Here is a 24884-nt window from a genome sequence, read left to right as displayed (position 1 = left end):
TCACCATGTCATAGAACTCCAGTAGGTTTGTGACACAGGATTTCCCGTCCCTGAAACCATGTTGGCTGCTGATGATGAGATCGTTCCTTTCTAGGTGTTCCACCACTCTTCTCCTGATAATCTTCTCCATGATTTTGCATACTATACATGTCAGTGACACTGGTCTGTAGTTTAATGCTTCATGTCTGTCTACTTTTTTAAAGATTGGGACTACATTTGCTGTCTTCCATGCCTCAGGCAATCTCCATGTTTTGATAGATGTATTGAATATTGTTGTTAGGGGTACACATAGCGCCTCTGCTCCCTCTCTCAATACCCATGGGGAGATGTTATCTGGCCCCATTGCCTTTGAGGTATCTAGCTCACTCAGAAGCCTCTTCACTTCTTCCTCGGTTGTGTGCACTGTGTCCAGCACATGGTGGTGTGCCCCACCTCTCCGTCTTTCTAGAGTCCCTTCTGTCTCCTCTGTGAACACTTCTTTGAATCTCTTGTTGAGTTCCTCACATACTTCACGGTCATTTCTTGTTGTCTCTCCTCCTTCCTTCCTTAGCCTGATTACCTGGTCCTTGACTGTTGTTTTCCTCCTGATGTGGCTGTACAACAGTTTCGGGTCAGATTTGGCTTTCGCTGCTATGTCGTTTTCATATTGTCTTTGGGCCTCCCTTCTTATCTGTGCATATTCGTTTCTGGCTCTACGACTGCTCTCCTTATTCTTCTGGGTCCTTTGCCTTCTATATTTCTTCCATTCCCTAGCACACTTGGTTTTTGCCTCCCTGCACCTTTGGGTAAACCATGGGCTCATCCTGGCTTTTTCATTATTCCTGTTACCCTTGGGTACAAACCTCTCCTCAGCCTCCTTGCATTTTGTTGCTACATATTCCATCATCTCATTAACTGGCTTCCCTGCCAGTTCTGTCCCACTGAACCCCGTTCAGGAAGTTCCTCATTCCTGTGTAGTCCCCTTTCTTGTAGTTTGGCTTCATTCGTCCTGGCCTTCCTGCTTCTCCCTCCACTTGTAGCTCTACTGTGTATTCGAAGCTTAAAACCACATGGTCACTGGCCCCAAGGGGTCTTTCATATGTGATGTCCTCGATATCTGCACTACTCAAGGTGAATACTAAGTCCAGCCTTGCTGGTTCATCCTCTCCTCTCTCTCTTGTAGTGTCCCTTATGTGTTGGCACATGAAGTTTTCCAGTACCACCTCCATCATCTTAGCCCTCCATGTATCTTGGCCCCCATGTGGGTCCAAGTTCTCCCAATCGATCTCCTTGTGGTTAAAGCCACCCATGATCAGGAGCTTTGTCCTGCATGCATGAGCTCTTCTGGCCACTCTAACCAGTGTGTCAACCATCGCTCTATTGCTCTCGTCGTACTCTTGCCTTGGCCTCCTGCTGTTCTGTGGTGGGTTATACATCACTGCTATTACCACCTTGGGACCTCCAGAGTGAAGCGTTCCCGCTATGTAATCACTTTCTTCTCCACTGTCTCCTCTCTCCAGCTCATCAAAATTCCAGCGATTTTTGATCAGCAATGCCACTTCTCCACCCCCCCTGTTCCCTCTGTCTTTCCTCAGGATTTAGTATCCCGTTGGAAAGATGGCATCTGTTATCATACCTGTAAGCTTCGTTTCTGTGAGAGCTATGATGTCCGGTGATGCTTCTTTGACTCTTTCATGCCACTCCTCCCACTTATTTGTTATTCCATCAGCGTTTGTGTACCATACCTTCAGTTTCCTTTCCAACACTGTGGTTTGGGGGGCCTGTGAGGGTGGGAGACCTGGTGGCATACTGTGGGATTCTATAGCTCGGTGTTGGGTGGAGGTTGTGGGTATGGATTGTAGTGTGTGTTGGGATGGTGTGATAGGTTGTATGGTTCTGAGAATAGTTGTGTGTGTGCTTGCCCTTGCTGTTCTGTTCTGCTCTGACTGACCTCTGCTGGTTCCATCCTTGTCTCTTTTCCTAGCTCCTTTCGCTTTTTTGTCCTCTCCCTCAGCTGCTGTCGTTCTGATTTTGTTCTGTCTCTGTCTAGGAACACCCTCTTGTACTCTTCCGAGTATTTAAATCATGGTTTCTCTTGGAGGATCCTGTTCCGCACTGTTTCCGTCCTGAGAATCAGCTTGATTGGTCGGTTTCTCCCCTTCAAGTACCCCTCTATTCTCTGAAAATTTACAATCTCGTCCATCTCTTCACCTATTTCCGTGACGATTTTCTCGATCTCCTTTCTTTCTTCCTGCTGCCTTTCAGTGTGTGTCCTTTCCTCTCTCTCCTGAAGCCCATGTGTGTGTTCTCACCTATTTGTGGTTGCAGGGGTCAAGTCATAGCTCCTGGCCCTGCCTCTTCACTGATTGCTACTAGGTTCTGGCTCTCTCTCCCTGCTCCATGAGCTTTATCAAACCTTGTCTTAAAACTATGAATGGTTCCCACCTCCACTACATCACTTTCTAGGCTATTCCACTGCCTGACTACTCTATGACTGAAGAAATACTTCCTAACATCCCTTTGATTCATCTGAGTCTTCAACTTCCAATTGTGACCTCTTGTTTCTGTGTCCCATCTCTGGAACATCCCGTCTTTGTCCACCTTGTCTATTCCATGCAGTATTTTATATGTTGTTATCATGTCTCCCCTTGACCCTCCTGTCCTCCAGTGTCGTCAGGCCGATTTCCCTTAACCTTTCTTCGTAGGACAATCCCCTTAGCTCTGGGACTAGCCTTGTTGCAAACCTTTGCACTTTCTCTAGTTTCTTTACATGCTTGGTTAGGTGTGGGTTCCAAACTGGTGCTGCATACTCCAATATGGGCCTAACGTACACGGTGTACAGGGTCCTGAATGATTCCTTATTAAGATGTCGGAATGCTGTTCTGAGGTTTGCTAGGTGCCCATATGCTGCAGCAGTTATTTGATTGATGTGTGCCTCAGGAGATGTGCCTAGTTTTATTCTCATCCCAAGATCTTTTTCCTTGAGTGAGGCTTGTAGTCTCTGGCCCCCTAGACTGTACTTCGTCTGCAGTCTTCTTTGCCCTTCCCCAATCTTCATGACTGTGCATTTGGTGGGGTTGAACTCCAGGAGCCAATTGCTGGACCAGGTCTGCAACCTGTCCAGATCCCTTTGTAGTTCTGCCTGGTCTTCCTTCGAATGAATTCTTCTTATCAACTTCATGTCATCTGCAAACAGGGACACTTTGGAGTCTATTACATGTACTTCCGTCATGTCATTCAAAAATACCAGAAGCAGCACTGGTCCTAGGACTGACCCCTGTAGGACCCCGCTGGTCACAGGCACCCACTCTGACACCTCGCCACGTACCATGACTCACTGCTGTCTTCCTGACAAGTATTCCCTTATCCATTGTTTACCTGGAGAGAGTTCCGGGGGTCAACGCCCCCGCGGCCCGGTCTGTGACCAGTGCCTTCCCTGTTATCCCTGCTTGGTCCTCCAGTTTTTGCACTAATCTCTTGTGTGGAACTGTGTCAAACACCTTCCGTGTGTGTGTGTGTGTGTGTGTACTCACCTAATTGTAGTTGCAGGGGTCGAGACTCAGCTCCTGGCCCTGCCTCTTCACTGAACGCTACTCCCTGCTCCACGAGCTTTATCATACCTCGTCTTAAAGCTATGTATGGTTCTTGCCTCCACTACATCGCTCGCCAGACTGTTCCACTTCCTGACCACTCTATGACTGAAGAAATGTTTCCTAACATCCCTGTGACTCATCTGAGTCTTCAACTTCCAAGAGTGGCCCCTTGTTTCTGTGTCCCCTCTCTGGAACATCTTGTCTCTGTCCACCTTGTCTATTCCATGCAGTATTTTGTATGTCATTATCATGTCTCCCCTATCCCTCCTTCCTCCAGTGTCGTCAGGCCGATTTCCGTCAACCTTTCTTCATAGGACATTCCCCTTAGCTCTGGAACTAACCTTGTCGCAAACCTTTGCACTTTCTCTAATTTCTTAACGTGCTTGACCCAGTGCGGGTTCCAAACTGGTGCTGCATACTCCAGCATGGGCCTGACGTACATGGTGTACAGTGTCTTGAAAGATTCCTTTCTTAGGTATCGAAATGTTAATCTCAGGTTTGCCAGGTGCCCATATGCTGCAGCAGTTATCTGGTTGATGTGTGCTTCTGGAGACGTGTTCGGTGTTATAGTCACGCCAAGATCTTTCTCCTTGAGCGAGGATTGCAGTCTTTGGCCACCTAGCCTATACTCTGTCTGCGGTCTTCTTTGCCCTTCTCCGATCTTCATGACTTTGCATTTGGCAGGGTTGAATTCGAGAAACCAGGCCGTCCATGTGTGTGAAGTGGGAGCTTTAGTCACCAGGCCTGGTGACTTATTAACCCTTAACGGTCCAAACATATACAGTGGACCCCCGCTTAACGATCACCTCCCAATGCGACCAATTATGTAAGTGTATTTATGTAAGTGCGTTTGTACGTGTATGTTTGGGGGTCTGAAATGGACTAATCTACTTCACAATATTCCTTATGGGAACAAATTTGGTCAGTACTGGCACCTGAACATACTTCTGGAATGAAAAAATATCGTTAAACAGGGGTCCACTGTACAGTGGACCCCCGGTTAACGATATTTTTTCATTCCAGAAGTATGTTCAGGTGCCAGTACTGACCGAATTTGTTCCCATAAGGAATATTGTGAAGTAGATTAGTCCATTTCAGACCCCCAAACATACACGTACAAACGCACTTACATAAATACACTTACATAATTGGACGCATTCGGAGGTGATCGTTATGCGGGGGTCCACTGTATATATGTTTTTTTCAACATCTGAAAGTATGTAAAAAAATGTAATCTTCTTTTTTGTTTTACATTTGAAAACGTGCAAAAAAACTTTTATATACATTTTTTTTTTATATTTGAAAATATGTAAAAAAAAGTAGATCTACTTTTGTAGCACTACGAATTTGAACGTCGATCTCTTTGGACCGTTTAAGGGTTAAATTACAATTTACAGTATAACAATAAAAAGGTGGTATCAAGAAAACATTCTAAAAAATAAAATTACAGTGCAATATTATGCAATGTATGATAGTATTATTACATGTACTATATATGTATAAAATATTTATAGCCACAGTTTCAAAAGCTGGCAATTATTGTTAATAGCTGCAACGGTGACCAGTATATACTTACACTTGTGCTAACTATAGGCATGTCTAACAAGTAAAAAAAAGGCAATAACACCATACCATTTTCCGTCGAATCGTCAAATAATTTCAATTCCTTTGCAATGTTCACCAGGAAAGCATCAGTATGACGATCAGAAACCTCAGCCTTCACTAGGGATTCTATATCCATCCTGGATGACTATAAAGATAAGAGTACCAGGCATAAATACTAGTCAGGTTTAAAACAACTAAAGCAATTAGTTATGCAACAACTATGCCAGCCATAATGCTTTGCTTATGTTCATCTAAATATTATCTCAAGTATTTTCATCCATCCCCAAAATGGAATTAGCAAGCTTTTAATTAGCTTAAAATTTTGGTCTTATTATTATTAAATTTTTTAGGAAGAATTATTTGTAGATGACCTTGTTTAATCTTGCCTTGCACATCTTAATTTCAGTAAATTCATACCACTGTAAAATCTTTAAAAGTGCAGAATTTTATAATGATAACTAAATAAAATTGAACCCACCACTACTGTGGAATTATGTTTGAAATTTCAATTTCATTTAGCTTTTTTATTTACTAAATAAGAAACTTCAGGGGAAGTTATGTAAGGAAGAATGCAAGATGAAAGGCTCCAACACTCATTAGGGATGCAAGAGGTTTCTTAGGTTACTTGTGCACTATATGCCACCTACCCTGAAGATTAAATGTCTAAATTTCATTACAGAAAGCTTGGATTAAAATGTAATAGAAAATGACTGAAGCACAGCAAAAAAAAAAAAAAAAAAAAAAAATATGAATAAAAATATGAAATACAGGTAAGAGATATCAGTATACAGTGGAACCTCAGCTTACGAACACCCCACCATGTGAACTTTTCAGGATACGAACCATCGTTCAGTCGATATTTTGCTTCTGGATACGAAAAAAATTTCAGAATGCGTACCTACCCTTCAAGGGAGGTTCCTAAAATATATAAATAAAATATTTATTTTTTTGCAAAGGTTACAATGTGTGTTCACATATCATAATATGACTGGAGCAAAGAAAGCCACTATCAATTGAGGCATTTTGGGCAGACTTAACTTAATACTTAAAGACTACTTAAGTCTAGACAGATGAATAGTGGTGGTTACCAATGTTTTGCTGATGGTGACACTAACTACTGGCAGCCTTTTGAAGTTTCTCCTTACTCTTATTATTATTACAGTACACCTATCATCTGACTTACGACCGAGCTTGGTTCCGACCAATTGGTCGTAAGTCAAAATGGACATAAGTCGAACCTTACTACTGAATATCAACATCACATTTTTGTTATGATTTTATTTTATTGTTTCATTTTGGTATTTCATTTTTTACTTTACTTTTATGCTGTTAGTACTGTATTTTATACTGCAAGGTTTAGGATAAACACTGTGTACAACACAAACAGTTGTTTATTTCCCAGAAATTTGGCATACAAAACATTGTCTTAAGTCTAGTGGTTGTTTGTCGAGCAGGTCGTAAGCCGGATAGTAGGTGTACTATTACATTGTATTATTATTATTATTGTTATAATAATTATGTACAACTATGATATAATCCTTAGTGTTAAGTATGTAGTCTGTAAGCCAATAATGTTAAGTTGGCTCATAATGCCTAGGAATAATAGAGGCTCTCTTTGCATTGCAACCCACTATTGTCAATACAAAATCTCAATGTACTGTTTGCAAAGACATAAAATAAATAAAATAAATGAATAAATAAAATAATAAATTAGTAGTAGTAGCAGTATGTACATGGTGAGGGGCTCTTGATCTAGGGAATTTGATCTATGTTCCAGTTCCCTAAATTAAGCCTGAATACCTTCCATCCCCTCCCCCCCACAAGTGCTTCCCCATAATAATAATAATAATAATAATAATAATAATAATAATAATAATAATAAACCATACCCCCAGCCGGGATTGAACCCGCGGTCATAGAGTCTCAAAACTCCAGCCTGTCGCGTTAGCCACTAGACCAGCTAGCCACAATAAGATTCATCCAACTAGGTATATTTCTACACCATAGGAAAGTTAGCACAGGCACCTCTGTGACCACAAATGCAAGTTTTTACAGACGAATCTCCAGCTAGCGTGGCCGTGACGAACTCTAGCTCAAGTCCCTTCACTGCCGTCATGTTGACGGCAGTGGAGGGACTTGAGCTAGAGTTCGTCACGGCCACGCTAGCTGGAGATTCGTCTGTAAAAACTTGCATTTGTGGTCACAGAGGTGCCTGTGCTAACTTTCCTATGGTGTAGAAATATACCTAGTTGGATGAATCTTATTGTGGCTAGCTGGTCTAGTGGCTAACGCGACGGGCTGGAGTTTTGAGACTCTATGACCGCGGGTTCAATCCCGGCTGGGGGTATGGTTTATTTGCAATCGTGTCATTATGATTTCTTAAGTCGTAATAATAATAATATGTATAATAATAATATAATAATACAGTAGGGCCCCACTTATTTGGCAGGTTAGGTTCCAGGCTACTGCCGGAAAGCAGACTTCACCGGAAAGCAGAACTCCATTTTTTCCATTTATAAATGCATATAAATGCCAGGTAGCAAGTTTACACTAACATATACAGTGGACCCTCGACCAACGATGGCATCGATTAACGATAAATCCAACTAGCGATACATTTTAACACAAAAATTTTGCCTCGACTAGCGCTAAAAAACTCGACCAACACTATTCGTTCCGTCTGAGACGCGTCCACTTCTGGCCAGTGTTTACAAGCCAGCCAGCCACCGCGGTCGCTTTCAAGCATACAATCAGAACATTTCACATTATCACAGCCTTTTTAGTGATTGCAACTGCAAAATAAGTCACCATGGGCCCCAAGAAAGCTTCTAGTGCCAACCCTACAGCAAAAAGGGTGAGAATTACTATGGATATGAAGAAAGAGATCATTGCTAAGTATGAAAGTGGAGTGCGTGTCTCCGAGCTGGCCAGGTTGTACACAAAACCCCAATCAACCATCGCTACTATTGTGGCCAAGAAAACGGCAATCAAGGAAGCTGTTCTTGCCAAAGGTGCAACTATGCTTTCGAAACTGAGATCGCAAGTGATAGAAGATGTTGAGAGACTGTTACTGGTGTGGATAAACAAAAAACAGATAGCAGGAGATAGCATCTCTCAAGAGATCATATGTGAAAAGGCTAGGAAGTTGCATGAGGATTTAATTAGAAAAATGCCAGCAACTAGTGGTGATGTGAATGAATTTAAGGCCAGCAAAGGTTGGTTTGAGAGATTTAAGAATCGTAGTGGCATACATAGTGTGATAAGGCATGGTGAGGCTGCCAGTTTGGACCAAAAAGCAGCTGAAAAATATGTGCAGGAATTCAAGGAGTACATAGACAGTGAAGAACTGAAACCTGAACAAGTGTTTAATTGTGACACTGACAATGTTGTGAAACACTTTAGGAATGTCATTTTTAAACCGGAGGTACAGGCCTCTATGGACAGATATGTTGTGCGACAGAGGTCCAGTGACTCTCAAGCGGGTCCTAGTGGCATTAAAAGAAGAAGGGAAGTAACCCCGAAAAAGGACTTGCCACCTCAAGTCCTAATGGAAGGGGATTCCCCTTCTAAACACTAACACAATCCACAGTCTCCCCTCCTCCCATCCCATCAATCATCACCAGATCTTCAATAAAGGTAAGTGTCATGTAACTGTGCATGTCTTCTTCAGTTTGTGTGTATTAAAATTAATATTTCATGTGGTAAAATTTTTTTTTTCAATACTTTTGGGTGTCTTGCACGGATTAATTTGATTTCCATTATTTCTTATGGGGAAAATTAACTCAACTAACAATAATTCCGATTAACGATGAGCTCTCAGGAATGGATTAATATCGCTGGTCGAGGGTCCACTGTATTAAGTTAGCAATAGAACTAGGCAATAAAAAGTAAAATACACACACAGTATGTACACTCATTATTTACCTTAAAATACTTGTAGTCTTAATATAGGGAAAAAGGTGAGTAGTATTTACTCAAAGAAGTCAGGTGTGGTAACCCTCCTAGCCACCCCACCCACACATACTATATTACGATGCTTAAGCTCCCTAGAGCGACAGAATCCATATACAGTACACGCATTACTTGCCTTAAAATATTTGTAGTCTTAATGTAGGGTGGGAGGTGAAAAGTATTTATTTATAGAAAGCCGTGTGGGAGGTATGGCATCCTGCCTGGCCACGTATACCTACTACGACATTAAGCTCCCTAGAGCAATAAAATGCATATATAGTACACTCATTAATTACCTTAAAATATTTGTGGTCTTAATGTAGGGTGAGAGGTGATAATAATAGGTATAATAATAATAATAATAATAATAATAATAATAATAATATATGTATAATAATAATAATATAATAATACGTATAATATAATAATAACAATACGTATAATAATGTAATAATAATATGTATAATAATAATAATACGTATAATACAATAATACTTATAATAATATAATTATAATAATACGTATAATAATACAATTAAAATAATACGTATAATAATACAATAATAATGTACATGTACTATAATAATAATTATAATAATAAACAGCTTTGAAAAGCCATCATTAGATGGCAGCGAATACCACAACAATGCAGGAGCAGTATATATCATGTTTCAATGCAATCTATATTGTTTATTATGCTATTTTAGATCAATTATGATAGATAAATAAACTGTAGAGTTGATATTAGCATTATATTGAATGTATTTTTCCTGCCTCTGAGAGCAGGAACTCTGCAAAAACGGATTATTGGCTTTTCCATTAATTTAAATGAGGAAAATTAACTCAGCATACGAACAAGGTCACAGAACGGATTAAGTTCGTATGCAGAGGTTCCACTGTATTTTGGTCTCAGTCAGAGATCTACTGAAAAGGGCCTCTGATTTAGACCACAATATACAAATCTCGTTAAGTACATTTCAAATTTCTGTCCATGTTGTCCTTCACTTTTCATTACAGTGGTACAATGCAAATTAAGTCAGGTATAGAGTATTATGAAAACTGTTTTAAATAGTGACAAAAACCTTGACGTCTTCCATATTAACGCCACTCTCATTTCCAAGGCAAGGAAAGAAGTCATCATAACTGTCGGAGTCACTATCTTCACATGAAAACTCTTTACTTTTTTCCATGTTTTATCTGTAAACAAAAAAAATAAGTTAATGTTTGTAGAGGGGAAAGAGTTCAATGGATTAATAAGACATTCATTAGCTTTATCTTGAATTGTATAATGCTGTTACTGGCTTTGACATTATTAGGCAACCGCTTCCAATCTTTTCCAGCTGTGTTGTAATTGTTGTTCAGTATCTACCCACCAATTTTCCGACTATATTTTATAGACCAGAGTTTGGTTACCTAACTCCATGATAGCTAAGCAAGTTTGGGAGGCCTTCATTAATCAGAGACTGGTTACAACACACCATTTAAGAAATCCACATTAATGTGGAAAATAATTTCTAGTGCCAGTCCTTAACCTTACTGCCCTGTGTGAGGTAAAGTTAAGGCCTTACACTTATTACACTTGTTAAGGCCTTACATTTGTTTACACTAAGACAGGCCCGTGTTACAACTTAATAGTAAGTTTATTTAGGTACACGTACACATAAGTACAGTGGACCCCCGCATAACGATCAGCTCCCAACTCGACCAATTATGTAAGTGTATTTTTGTAAGTGCTTTTGTAGGTGTATTTTTGGGGGTCTGAAACGGACTAATCTAATTCACAATATCTCTTATGGGAACAAATTCGGTCTATAACGGCACCCAAACAGACTTCTGGATTGAAATAATATCGTTATCCGGGGGTCCACTGTACATACAATTATCATATAGTTACATACCTGTAAATTAACTAGGATAACCCTAAAAAAAAAAAAGTCAAAGTAACTTATTTCCATTGGGGTCTTTATGTTGACTGACTCATAAATGCTCTACAACCAAAATGAGTGTACAGTGGAACCTTGAGTCTCGGCCACCCCAAGTTTCAGCTGTTTTGAGTTTCAGTCACTTATTTTGGCTAAATTTTATCTTATGTTTCGAACAGTAACTTGAGTTTCGGCCATCATACCAGACCTGTATTTATAATTGTTTTGTGTTTGTAAAACTATGGTTATTCTTTAACTCTTAACCCTTTCAGGGTCCGTGCCATAGATCTATGGCTTTACGTTCAGGGTCCAAACCGCAGATCTATGCCATGAGCTCAGCTCACTCTGATAAGCTGTGAGTGGTAAATTTGGGCCTAGATATGAGAGAATACATCTATGTGGTATGTGTGCATCACATAAAACAAATCCTGCAGCACACAGTGTATAATGAGAGAAAAAAACTGAGACCGTGATTTTCGATTAAAACAGCAACTTTGCAGTGTATTTTTGTATGTTTTTTATAGTTGTATTTGCGATTTTTAAAGTTGTACTTGATAGAATGGAAGACATATTACAGAAGTAGAGATGATTTTGATTGGTTTTAGCACTGAAAATGGCTTGAAACTGAGCTCTAAGTAGAGGAAATGTTAAATTTTTCCTGACGTTCAAGAGTAAACAAACAAACGACCTCACACGTCTAATACACGCCAGCTGGTGGATCTAATATACATTCACAAATGTGGTGGTGATATTTATACAATTATTACAATATTGCATAACAGTAAATCTTCTATTTTTTGGTTTGAATAAAAATTCATTATGTGAATAAAAAATCAAAATGGAATTCATTTGTAAAGCCTCAAAATATAACTAATGAACAGAGGAAATGTTGGTTTAATGCCAGGAATACCTACATTGTTTATTCTGGACCCTCTTTTGAAATTGGAATATTTTGAACTTTGTGTAAAATTGGCCAAATTACCAATTTCCGATCACTTTATTTTGTAGTTGAAACAGTTGACTTGGTGATTTCTTGTGCTCAATCAATAGAAGTAATACTAGTGAAATAGCTAAGAATTTGGTCGACTGGAATAATGTAATTGGCCTAAAATGGGAGTCAAAGTCGGCAAAATCGCTGATTCGTAAGTATCGCTGACACATCAAAATTCGTGAGAGCATAATTTCGTCAATTTTCCATCAAATTTCATAGTTTTTGTTTTATTACCTTTAGAAAAAGATTCACTACCATTTCATAAGAAAAAATAATTTTTTTTTTTTTTTTTTAAATTCTTGGACCCTGGTGCACACTTTGAAATTTGGCCTCTGGACCCTGAAAGGGTTAAACTGTCCAAACGTAGATCTACGTTCACTTGTGTATCGCTCTTAACATAGATCTATGTTTTTTTACATGCTTTCTTATGGAGAAAATCAAGGTCAGAGCGCTATGCGAGTAAATGTAGATCTACGTTTGGGCAGTTTAAGGGTTAAATTTTTTTTTTTTTTAATATTTTTGGGTGTCTGGAACAGATTAATTGGATTTACATTATTTCTTACAGGAAATATTGCTTTGACTTTTTAACAATATGAGGTTTGGCTGAGCTTCTGGAACAGATTATGGCCAAAACTCAAGGTGCCACTGTATTATTTTCACTAATGTTTCCTAAAATCAATCACTCAATCAAGTGTATTCTCTATAAAGATTACAATGCGGGGTTTACATTTTATAGGATATTGTGTGGTTTATATATTATAAAATACTAATTACAGAGAGGGCCCCTATCAAACCTAGCATAACTAGGCATTTCAGGCAGACTAAGATTAATTCAATACTCTATATTGGTACAATTTATGGAGAATGTTGATATTAAGTCTAAGTAACTGCATTACAGTTCGTAAATTTAGCAATGTGAATGGTTTTGTCTTGGCACGATATATAGTTTCTATTGAAGCTCCTATATTGAAGTATCACAGGCAAACTTATGACTAGTTTTAGATTCATTAGGTAATAGTCTTATTACGTATTTCAATGTTTATAGTCAATTGGGCGAGTGTAAGCGTGAACTGTGGGGGAATCACAGATATCGAAGGAAGGTCTAGGTTGTTTTTTGTGTGTGTATGATACAAGAGAATAGGTGGTTTTCATGTAGTTAACTGACGGTGGGAGTGTCAGGGAGATAAGATGCTTACTAACAGTAGTTTTGAGAGTGAAATACTTTAGTATTTCTTGATGTATGAAGGTGTGTATATTGTAAAATGTAAACTAATGATAACGATAAAGATAAAGGTTTATTTCTTTGTAAAGGTTACAATGTGTAATTACAATTTTGGTTTGCTAAGTACAGAGAAAGTCACTATCATACCGGGGCATTTCGGGCAGACTAATCCTAATACACAGAAACTACTTAAAACTAGACGGATAATAATATGTTGTAACTACTTAAAACTAGACAAGATAGTAGTGGTTAACTGTATTACAATTTTATTTAATCTTAATACTAATGCAAGGTAGTCAAGGTGGAGTTTTTAAGAATAATAATCCTGAAGTTGGACATAGTAAAACAATATTACAAATAATGGTTCAGGCAGTAATATTTCATGGGCTGGCAGAAGTTTAAAAGTCTAGAGGTCACATAATATAACTAATTAGCATTTGTTTTGGTTGGATTAATTAGTATTGAGAGATAAAATGAATTTTTAGCAAAGTCCTAAATTTATAAGTAGTCGGGGGACCTTTATCGGTTCTGGTAGTGAGTTCCAGATCTTTGGGCCCTTAATGTGCATAGAGTTTTTGCATAGTGTGAAACTGACATGAGGGATGTTGAAAAGTGCTTTATGCCTTGTATTGTGACTGTGCATTCTGTTGTAACTGTCAAGGAGTAGTTTAAGTGGAGGGTTTATAGTGGAATTTAATGTTTTGTATATGTGGTAGGCACAATAATATGAGTGCATATCTCATATATTTAGCAAGTTCAGGCTTTTGAAAAGTGGTGGGGTGTGCCGTCTAGTGCAGGAGCTGGCAATCATCTGCACAGCAGCTTTTTGCTGGGTTATTGAAAGTTTAAGGGGATTGGCTGTGGTTGATCCCCAGGCACAAATACCATAGGCGAGGTAAGGATATATTAAAGAGTGGTATAGGGTAAGGAGTGTTGTTTGTTGTACATAATATTGTATCTTGGAAAGGATGCCTACTGATTTGGAAATTTTCTTGGATATGTGTTGGATGTGGGAATGGAATTCAAGATTACAGTCAAGAAGACCTAGAAATTTACCCTTAGTGTATCTTGATATGGGGAACCATTTATTGATATATTAAGTTGGATATTTAAGGCTCTGTTGCCAAATAGCATGTAGTAAGTTTTGTCTATGTCGAGAGTAAGTTTGTTGGTCATCATCCAAGTACATATTTTTTGGCAGCTCATTGTTTACAGTGTTTCTAAGTACAGCTGGGTTCGAATGGGATTAGGCATAAGTAGTGTCATCTGCGAATAGAACTGGTTTAAGGAGAGGGTTGCACTAGGGAGATCACTGATGCAGATGAGAAAGAGAAGTGGGCCTAGGGCACTACCCTGGGGCACTCCTACAGCTACAGGCTGTATAGCAGAGTTGACTCCATTTACATATACATACTGGTGTCTGTTGTTAAGATAAGATTTTAGGTAATCAAGGGAATGTCCTCTGATGTCATAATGATTTAGTTTTAGGTGCAGGAGATTGTAGTCGACTGTATCAAATGCTTTTTGTAGGTCAATCAAGAGCCCCAGAGGATATTCATTTTTATCGAGGGTTGTAAATATGTTGTTGGGTATAAGGTAGGAATAAAGGCGCTTGTGTATTATTTTCTCGAATATTTTGGAAATTGAGGGGAAGTTTGATATGGGTCTCTAGTTGTTCAAGTCAGTTGGATCACCTCTTTTGAGGATCAGGGGTTAAACTTTCCTGTCTTGAGTATAGATGGGAAGGTTGAGGACTCAACAGATTTATTAAACATTGTTGCAATAAAGGGTGACAGCACATGATCAACTTTTTTATATATGAATGGTGGCAAGTTATCCAGATGTCCTGCCTCGTTTTTTTTTTGTGATTTAATGATGAGTGAGACTTCAGTAGAATTAGCTGGAGTTAGATATAGAGTATTTGGGTAGGTGCCAATGAGGTAGTCTTTCGGCTGGATATTTGAACTAGGAATTGGACTTGATAGTTTTGATCCTACAGTAGAGAAAACATTAAATTCGAATTTGTAGATGAATGGTTCAGAGAACCGACATGTTGATAAATTAGACACATGTGCAACTCTTGGATATCTTTATTGAGGAAACGTTTTGCCACACAATGGCTTCATCAGTCCATACGTAGGAGAAACTTGAAGAACAGGAGGAGAATGAGGTAATCAGTCCCTCAACCTTGAGTCGATGTGTTCAGTCCATCAATCTTGAATAGAATACGGCATATGAGCGGAGAAGCAGCTTATAAACCGTATGGCAGGAGAGGTGCAGCAGTCATAGGTGGTGTCACCTATGACCATAAACAGAAATATTAATATCAATCTTAAAATAATGAATCCTGTGATACTCCAATACTGAAACTATTTACTGTGCCAAAACAAAAGCATTCACATTGCTAAACTCACAAAATAGTATTTAGTCACTTAGCCATAATACCAACTTACCTCATAATTTGTAATATTTTACAATTAAGAATAAAACTAAGTCTGCCCGAAATGCCTAGCCATGCTAAGCGTTCTAGTGGTACACTGTAATCATTATTTTACTACATGTAAACCACACAATAACCAAATTTCTGTAAACTCAGCATTGTAATCCTTATAGAGAATAAACTTTGAATTTGAATTTGAATGACTGCTGTTCTTCAAGTTTCCCCTACGTATGGACTGATGAAGCCACTGTGTGGCGAAACGTTTCCTCAATAAAGATACCCAAGAGTTGCACGTGTCTAATTTATCATTAAATTCGAATAATGGTAGTGGGTGGCCAGAGCCATCCTTTGTAACTGTCCACCTTGAAGTTATAATTCTATGTACACACTGGATTTACCTTAACTGTATAACGTGGAGTGAAGAAGAGAAGGAAGAAAACCGAGTGTTTGAGAGTGTAGGATGAGAGTCCATGCGAGACACGGTGCAGTGTTTACATTGTACCAGCTGTGTGAGGGATCCTACCAGTTAGAGGATCAACACCTCTAACACCACTTCTGATCCTCCTCTCACAGGTCCTCCAGATCCTCTTTTCTTCCTCGCTATAAACTCTGAAATAAACACTCGGGGAAAATCACTCAGAGGAGCAAGATGGCTGAATCCAATGAGTGTTTCAATATCGGCAGCACAGTTAGTTGCAAAACGTGCTTTAACGAGGAGCTGCAGGGAGAGGTGGTAGCCTTCGACCCGCATGTGAAACTTCTTACTCTGAGTATCCTTTGTCAGCAGCAGCAATAGTTAGGCACTGGCGGCCATACACTGCCCAGGGAGAGAAGGGAAGGTCATAAAATTTCAGGACTTACTTTGTTTTTTTTTCCATGGTGTTTTGAAAAATTGGTATGTGGAGCCAAAAAAAAGTGCGCAGTATTTATTGGTGTGTCTAAAGAAATTACAGGATTCTGTTTAGCCCTAATTGGCAGCCGTGACTGATGGTAGGAAGGTTAACCTACCAGATTGTTGCAACGGCACTAATCATGTCTTGCAGTTGCAAATATGTTGTCTTTCCCCATATTAACATAATTCTTAACTCCTACATTGTCTTAAGACATTTTAACTTAAAGATAGTTTGAGAGTTCATAATTGTCAAAGTTATTATTATAACAATGAACTTTTTCCTGGCAAATTTATCATATTTGATTACTTGGTAATTATACCACAACTAACTCATCAAAGTAATTGTACCTGCAGAAGTTAATATATGGTTTGTTATAAGTTCAGTTTGAAATATTCTCCTGGTACCAAGTGTTTGCAAATTCTAAAGGTGGTGTGTGTGTGTTTTACTGTACATCTTATGTAATTTATATAATAATGCCTGTCTAATTATAATCACCATGGTAGATAAGCTAATTTGGCCAGAATTTAGCTCCTATTCAAAAGCATAATAAATTTGGTTTTGGTAATTATAATAAAGTTAAGCGTTAAATCCAAAAGGGGTCATCGGTAATTATAGCCCTGCCAATATACATCTTGGAATATTAGAAAGGGGAATACATGTTCGAGTAAAGATGTACGACTTCTTGCTTATTAGCATTAAATAGATACCTAGGTGTTAGTCAACTGCTGTGGATCACATTTTAGAATGGACCTAATGTCTAAAGAATGTCAGCAGTACTTGGCTTACTTGGAGTAGCCCAGGTTAATAATCCAAGGAAAGTCTTGGATTTAGCTTATTTTTTTAATATGATAATTTCTCAATTGGCATCCGATAAAATTGCCAACTTTTCAAATCATTCATGTCCTAAAGTTATCGAGGTAGCAGAGTCTGTAGCCTCATTAAAATATAACCAAGAGTTATCCAACAACATTATTTAGATTTAGGTAGGTTAATAAAAGAATATTTTGAGGGGTCAGCATCCATGTGAACCAGTCTTGGACCAGTCCTCCAGGTGGATCAAGGCCTAATAAACCAGACTGTTACTTCTGGCTGCATGCAGTCCACTGTATAAACCACATCATTGTTACTTGTTAGGGTAGTGGTTGCTGATAGTTTTACTAAATTTATGTATGGGAGTACCCTTTGCAAGCAGAAAAATATCGGAGAATTTGCCTGATTGATTAGACAACTGCAACTGCAATATTTTGACATTTTATTATGGCAACGCTTTGCTCTCCAGGAACTTTGTCAAGCTGTTACAAACAGTACAGGGACATAGAGGGGTATAAATAGGTACAGAGTGAGGTACAGAGCATAATGTAAACATAGTAGTAGTAGTTGTAACACTTGTGGTGGTAGTGGTAGCAGCTTTGTGATGGCAGGGTTTATTGCTTTGAGGAGAATTCTTGCTAATACTTCATAGAGGCTTTTATTCCTATGGAAATTGGGTTCTTTAATCACTAGGCGGGCATCGTTGAATTTCATTGGGTGGTTGGCGGAATTCCGGTGTTGAATGCATGCATTGCTCAAGTTATCGTTTCTATATGCATTAACCCTCTGACTATTTTGGTTGTATTTGTACGTCTTACGAGCCACCGTTTTTGACATATATATACTCATAAATTCTAGCTGCTTCAAATCAAGCAGGAGAAAGCTGGTAGGCCCACATGTGAGAGAATGGGTCTGTGTGGTCAGTGTGCACCACAAAGAAATCCTGCGGCACGTAGTGCATAATGAGAAAAAAAACTCCGTTTTTTTTTAATTAAAATGTCAACTTTGTGGTCTATTTTCGTATAGTATTTATGGTTGTATTCTCATTTTCTTGGTCTCATTTGATAGAATGGAAAACATATTATAGAAAGAGAGGTGATTTTTATTGGTTTTACTATGAAAAGAACCTTGAAATGGAGCTCAAAGTATGGGAAATGTTTAATTTTTGCCGATGTTCAAAAGTAAACAAATGATGTCATTTTCCAATAAATGTCCAATTAGCCATTCTAATATGCAGTCATGAATGGGTTGACATTATTTATACAATTATTACAATATTGCAATAGTCTGCATAACAGTAAATCTTCTATTTTTTGTTTGAATAAAAATTCAAAATAGAAAGCAAGAGTAATATCAGAGGGGCTGGGAGACGTGACTGATGAACAAAGAAAATGTTATTTTAGAGCCAGGAATGTCTGCATTGTTCATGCTGGACCCCATTTTGAAATTGTCATATGTTTTAATTTTTGTGAAATTGGCCAAATTGCAAATTTCTGACCACGTTTTTGGGTAGTTGAAATCGGTAAATGGGCAGTTTCTTGTACTCAATCGATAGAAAAAATGGAGTTCTAAAGAAATAGCTATGAATTTGGTCAACTGAAACAATGGAATTAGCCGAAAATAGGGCTCAAAGTGGGCAAACTTGCCGATTCGTAAATATCGCCGAGGTTGCTAACTTCATTTTGTGTAATTCCATCAGTTTTCCATCAGATTTCATTCTTTTGGTGTCATTACAATTGGAAAAAGATTCTCTATCATTTCATAAGATTTTTTTTTTTGAAATTTTGCGATACCAGGAGACTCCTCAGGATTTGGGGTTGCGACAGTCAAGGGGTTAATGTTACCACTACTACTACCACCGTAGGTATTACAACTACCACTACTACAATGATTGTACAGTGGAACCTCAAATTTCGAACTTAATCCATTCCAGGAGCTAGCTCCCATAAGAAATAATGGAAATACAATTAATCCGTTCCAGAAACCCAAAAATATTTTCAAAAAAAAAAATACATTTTATAGAGATTAATTACAGTTTTACATACACACAACAAATGCTATAGTCTTTAATTATGTATAGTAATATAAAATAACAATTTTACTTACCTTTATTGAAGATTGGTGATGGCATTTGGAAGATAGGGAGGAGGAGAGAGGGAGTTGGGGTTATTGTTTGGAAGGAGAATCCCCCTCCATGAGGACTTCCGGTATCAAAGCCCTCTCTGGGGTTGCTTCCCTTCTCTGTATTTTAATGCCACTAGGACCAGCTTGAGAGTCATTGGACCCCAGTCTCGCAAAATAACTGTCTACAGTTCTCTGTTTCTGTCTCACAAAATAACTGTCCACAATCGTCTGTTTCTCACAAAAAACTCCACATTCGTCTGTTTCTGTCTCACAAAATAACTGTCCACAGTCGTCTGTTTCTGTCTCAAAATAACTGTCCACAATCGTCTGTTTGTCTCACAAAATAACTCCACAGTTGTCTGTTTCTGTCTCACAAAATAACTCCACAGTCGTCTGTTTCTGTCCCACAAAATAACTGTCCACAGTCCTCTGTACATCCTGGCAAGCTCAACAAGTCTCACTCCAATCTAATACTTCTGTATTATTTCCTTCTTCACATCTATGGTGTTTCTCACTTTCTTTACCACAGGGGTACTGCTAGCAAGTTTCTTTGAGCCCATGGCAGCATATTTCACACCCCCACAAGCACTAAACACAATTAAATAATCGTAAAATGTGTGAATGAGATCGCAGGTTAGTGTTCACTCAAGCATAAACAAAGCTAGACTGCTCACGGCGCCTGCAGGGACGTGGACAGAGTGGGCCAGCGGACAGGTTCCGTACCCGGCGGTCCGAAAATAGGGGCACGTTCGATAATAGGGACACAGTTTGTCTGAAAAAATGGTCTTATTTTCGAAACGTTCGATATGTGATACGTTCGATTTTTGAGGTTCCACTGTATTATGCTTTGCACCTCACTCTGTACCTATATGTACTCCTATGTGTTCCTGTACTGTTTCTAATGGCTTCACAAAGCACCTGGAGAATGAAATGTTGCCACAATAAAATGTCGCATTAGTTGTATTTGTGTCCTTTTACCTAACATATTGTTAGTAATTGTACCAACATTATTACAGTAATTTGGTTACAGCAGTAAGATCATTGGCATTCCTTTGGTAGCTAATCGGATAACATACCTTGCCTAATACACCTTACTGATCACCTCAGGATCCAAATATGAAAAAAAAAATCACAGTAAAGGTAACAGTAATGGCAACTTAAAAAAAAAAAAAAAGCATTTGGCCCCTTATGGGGCCAGTGAAGAGCTCTTAATTCAGAGAATTAGACCTATCCTCGTTTTCCCTGGATCAAACCTAATTACCTCCTATTCTTCAGTTGCTATGAGTGTATAGGTACCCCTCTGTATAAAAATATGATAGTAATGTAATACACTTAATACATTTCATTGACACTAAATATGGCAATTGCGTAAGTGTAGATTCCTATTTCCATGCTCTCTACTAATTACACTAATTTTATTGTAGCATATGCAGTCTGCTTGTAGTGTTCTTGAAGGGTTCTTGGTAAATAACTACTGTGTATGTACTTCCTTAACACATCACTTCAGAAGCAGCAGCAAGCAGTGGACGTGCATCTTTATGTGACATTCGCATGGTGAATCTTAGCTATGTTTCACACGTTACAGTGTTGAGGGAAGCGGCTGGATCCCCTTTACCCTCCCTGCCATCTTTAAATCTTGCTAAGGTTTGCATTTTCACATTATAGATAGTAAATGAATGAGTTTCTAGAGGAAGCTTGATTAGGCTGTTAGATTAGCCATGAGAGAACATACCCCTACAATATATTTATTTGTTATATTTTTTAAAAAGAAAGGTGTTATTAAAAATTGTATACAGTACACCATTATATAGTATAGTACTAGGGGGAGGGAGCACAACTTTGTACCCACAGTCATTGGCCAGGCTTCAAACACCTTTTATTGTACAGCAATAAAGGAATGGAACAGACTACCCGCACATGTCAAAGCCAGTCATAGCATGAACCAGTTCAAGAAGAGTGCCAAAAGGTGTCTGATGAATGTAGCTACAGAAAGGGAGGGGAATGATTTTCTATTTTTTTAGCTAACAAACGTGTAAATTTTACCTTATTCCTAGTAATGACCCTCATATTGTAGATAGTCTTTTTAGTATGATAATAAGATGTTATCTTCATTGTAGAATAATAAGAAAATATTATAACCTTTATATTATAATAATAAGAAGAATAAGAAGAAGAAAATTGTCAAAGTGGGAAGTCTGAATGTGCGTGGATGTTGTGCAGATGATAAAAAAGAGATGATTGTGGATGTTATGAATGAGAAGAAGCTGGATGTCCTGGCTTTAAGTGAAACAAAGCTGAAGGGGGTGGGAGAGTTTCAGTGGAGAGGAATAAATGGGATTAGGTCAGGGGTTTCAAATAGAGTTAGAGCTAAAGAAGGAGTAGCAATAATGTTGAAGGATAAGCTATGGCAGGAAAAGAGGGACTATAAATGTATTAATTCAAGGATTATGTGGAGTAAAATAAAGATTGGATGTGAAAAGTGGGTTATAATAAGCGTGTATGCACCTGGAGAAGAGAGAAGTGTAGAGGAGAGAGAGAGATTTTGGGAAATGTTGAGTGAATGCGTGGGGAGTTTTGAATCAAGTGTGAGAGTAATGGTGGTTGGGGATTTCAATGCTAAAGTGGGTAAAAATGTTATGGAAGGAGTAGTAGGTAAATTTGGGGTGCCAGGGGTAAATGTAAATGGGGAGCCTTTAATTGAGCTATGTGTAGAAAGAAATTTGGTAATAAGTAATACATATTTTATGAAAAAGAGGATAAATAAATATACAAGGTATGATGTAGCACGTAATGAAAGTAGTTTGTTAGATTATGTATTGGTGGATAAAAGGTTGATGGGTAGGCTCCAGGATGTACATGTTTATAGAGGGGCAACTGATATATCGGATCATTATTTAGTTGTAGCTACAGTTAGAGTAAGAGGTAGATGGGAAAAGAGGAAGGTGGCAACAACAAGTAAGAGGGAGGTGAAAGTGTATAAACTAAGGGAGGAGGAAGTTCGGGTGAGATATAAGCGACTATTGGCAGAAAGGTGGGCTAGTGCAAAGATGAGTAGTGGGGGGGGTTGAAGAGGGTTGGAATAGTTTTAAAAATGCAGTATTAGAATGTGGGGCAGAAGTTTGTGGTTATAGGAGGGTGGGGGCAGGAGGAAAGAGGAGTGATTGGTGGAATGATGAAGTAAAGGGTGTGATAAAAGAGAAAAAGGTAGCTTATGAGAGGTTTTTACAAAGCAGAAGTGTTATAAGAAGAGCAGAGTATATGGAGAGTAAAAGAAAGGTAAAGAGAGTGGTGAGAGAGTGCAAAAGGAGAGCAGATGATAGAGTGGGAGAGGCACTGTCAAGAAATTTTAATGAAAATAAGAAAAAATTTTGGAGTGAGTTAAACAAGTTAAGAAAGCCTAGGGAAAATATGGATTTGTCAGTTAAAAACAGAGTAGGGGAGTTAGTAGATGGGGAGATGGAGGTATTGGGTAGATGGCGAGAATATTTTGAGGAACTTTTAAATGTTAAGGAAGAAACAGAGGCAGTAATTTCATGCACTGGTCAGGGAGGTATACCATCTTTTAGGAGTGAAGAAGAGCAGAATGTAAGTGTGGGGGAGGTACGTGAGGCATTACGTAAAATGAAAGGGGGTAAAGCAGCTGGAACTGATGGGATCATGACAGAAATGTTAAAAGCAGGGGGGGATATAGTGTTGGAGTGGTTGGTACTTTTGTTTAATAAATGTATGAAAGAGGGGAAGGTACCTAGGGATTGGCAGAGAGCATGTATAGTCCCTTTATATAAAGGGAAAGGGGACAAAAGAGACTGTGAAAATTATAGAGGAATAAGCTTACTGAGTATACCAGGAAAAGTGTACGGTAGGGTTATAATTGAAAGAATTAGAGGTAAGACAGAATGTAGGATTGCGGATGAGCAAGGAGGTTTTAGAGTGGGTAGGGGATGTGTAGATCAGGTGTTTACATTGAAGCATATATGTGAACAGTATTTAGATAAAGATAGGGAAGTTTTTATTGCATTTATGGATTTAGAAAAGGCATATGATAGAGTGGATAGAGGAGCAATGTGGCAGATGTTGCAAGTATATGGAATAGGTGGTAAGTTATTAAATGCTGTAAAGAGTTTTTATGAGGATAGTGAGGCTCAGGTTAGGGTGTGTAGAAGAGAGGGAGACTACTTCCCGGTAAAAGTAGGTCTTAGACAGGGATGTGTAATGTCACCATGGTTGTTTAATATATTTATAGATGGGGTTGTAAAGGAAGTAAATGCTAGGGTGTTTGGGAGAGGGGTGGGATTAAATTATGGGGAATCAAATTCAAAATGGGAATTGACACAGTTACTTTTTGCTGATGATACTGTGCTTATGGGAGATTCTAAAGAAAAATTGCAAAGGTTAGTGGATGAATTTGGGAATGTGTGTAAAGGTAGAAAGTTGAAAGTGAACATAGAAAAGAGTAAGGTGATGAGGGTGTCAAATGATTTAGATAAAGAAAAATTGGATATCAAATTGGGGAGGAGGAGTATGGAAGAAGTGAATGTTTTCAGATACTTGGGAGTTGACGTGTCGGTGGATGGATTTATGAAGGATGAGGTTAATCATAGAATTGATGAGGGAAAAAAGGTGAGTGGTGCGTTGAGGTATATGTGGAGTCAAAAAACGTTATCTATGGAGGCAAAGAAGGGAATGTATGAAAGTATAGTAGTACCAACACTCTTATATGGGTGTGAAGCTTGGGTGGTAAATGCAGCAGCGAGGAGACGTTTGGAGGCAGTGGAGATGTCCTGTTTAAGGGCAATGTGTGGTGTAAATATTATGCAGAAAATTCGGAGTGTGGAAATTAGGAGAAGGTGTGGAGTTAATAAAAGTATTAGTCAGAGGGCAGAAGAGGGGTTGTTGAGGTGGTTTGGTCATTTAGAGAGAATGGATCAAAGTAGAATGACATGGAAAGCTTATAAATCTATAGGGGAAGGAAGGCGGGGTAGGGGTCGTCCTCGAAAGGGTTGGAGAGAGGGGGTAAAGGAGGTTTTGTGGGTAAGGGGCTTGGACTTCCAGCAAGCGTGCGTGAGCGTGTTAGATAGGAGTGAATGGAGACGAATGGTACTTGGGACCTGACGATCTGTTGGAGTGTGAGCAGGGTAATATTTAGTGAAGGGATTCAGGGAAACCGGTTATTTTCATATAGTCGGACTTGAGTCCTGGAAATGGGAAGTACAATGCCTGCACTTTAAAGGAGGGGTTTGGGATATTGGCAGTTTGGAGGGATATGTTGTGTATCTTTATATGTGTATGCTTCTAAACTGTTGTATTCTGAGCACCTCTGCAAAAACAGTGATAATGTGCGAGTGTGGTGAAAG

At 38.7% G+C, this 24884-nt stretch overlaps 2 protein-coding genes across 5 annotated transcripts in view; one reads left to right on the top strand and one right to left on the bottom strand.

The window, feature by feature from the left end:
• LOC128685363 (uncharacterized) overlaps positions 1 to 16228 on the bottom strand; it is a 109322-nt gene extending 93094 nt beyond the window's left edge. For 3 of the 4 annotated variants that reach the window (XM_053771856.2, XM_053771858.2, XM_070082784.1), the window contains exons 1-3: positions 16102 to 16228; positions 10211 to 10325; positions 5205 to 5322 (exon numbers count right to left, since the gene is read on the bottom strand). In XM_053771856.2, coding sequence (XP_053627831.1) covers positions 5205 to 5322; positions 10211 to 10318 — 226 coding nt within the window. In that variant the 5' untranslated portion in view covers positions 10319 to 10325; positions 16102 to 16228. The remainder of the gene's footprint in view (positions 1 to 5204; positions 5323 to 10210; positions 10326 to 16101) is intronic. The other variant, XM_053771857.2, reaches the window with a different exon arrangement.
• An 84-nt stretch (positions 16229 to 16312) lies between these two features.
• The window catches only part of LOC128685366 (protein LSM12 homolog B), a 41235-nt gene continuing 32663 nt past the window's right edge, over positions 16313 to 24884 (top strand). The window contains exons 1-2 of the mRNA XM_053771861.2: positions 16313 to 16473; positions 21038 to 21174. Of these exons, the coding sequence (XP_053627836.1) occupies positions 16353 to 16473; positions 21038 to 21174 (258 nt within the window). The 5' untranslated portion in view covers positions 16313 to 16352. The remainder of the gene's footprint in view (positions 16474 to 21037; positions 21175 to 24884) is intronic.

Source organism: Cherax quadricarinatus, chromosome 8 (genome assembly GCF_038502225.1).
Source record: "Cherax quadricarinatus isolate ZL_2023a chromosome 8, ASM3850222v1, whole genome shotgun sequence".
NCBI classification, from domain to species: domain Eukaryota; kingdom Metazoa; phylum Arthropoda; class Malacostraca; order Decapoda; family Parastacidae; genus Cherax; species Cherax quadricarinatus.
This window is presented reverse-complemented; position numbering and strand designations above follow the sequence as displayed.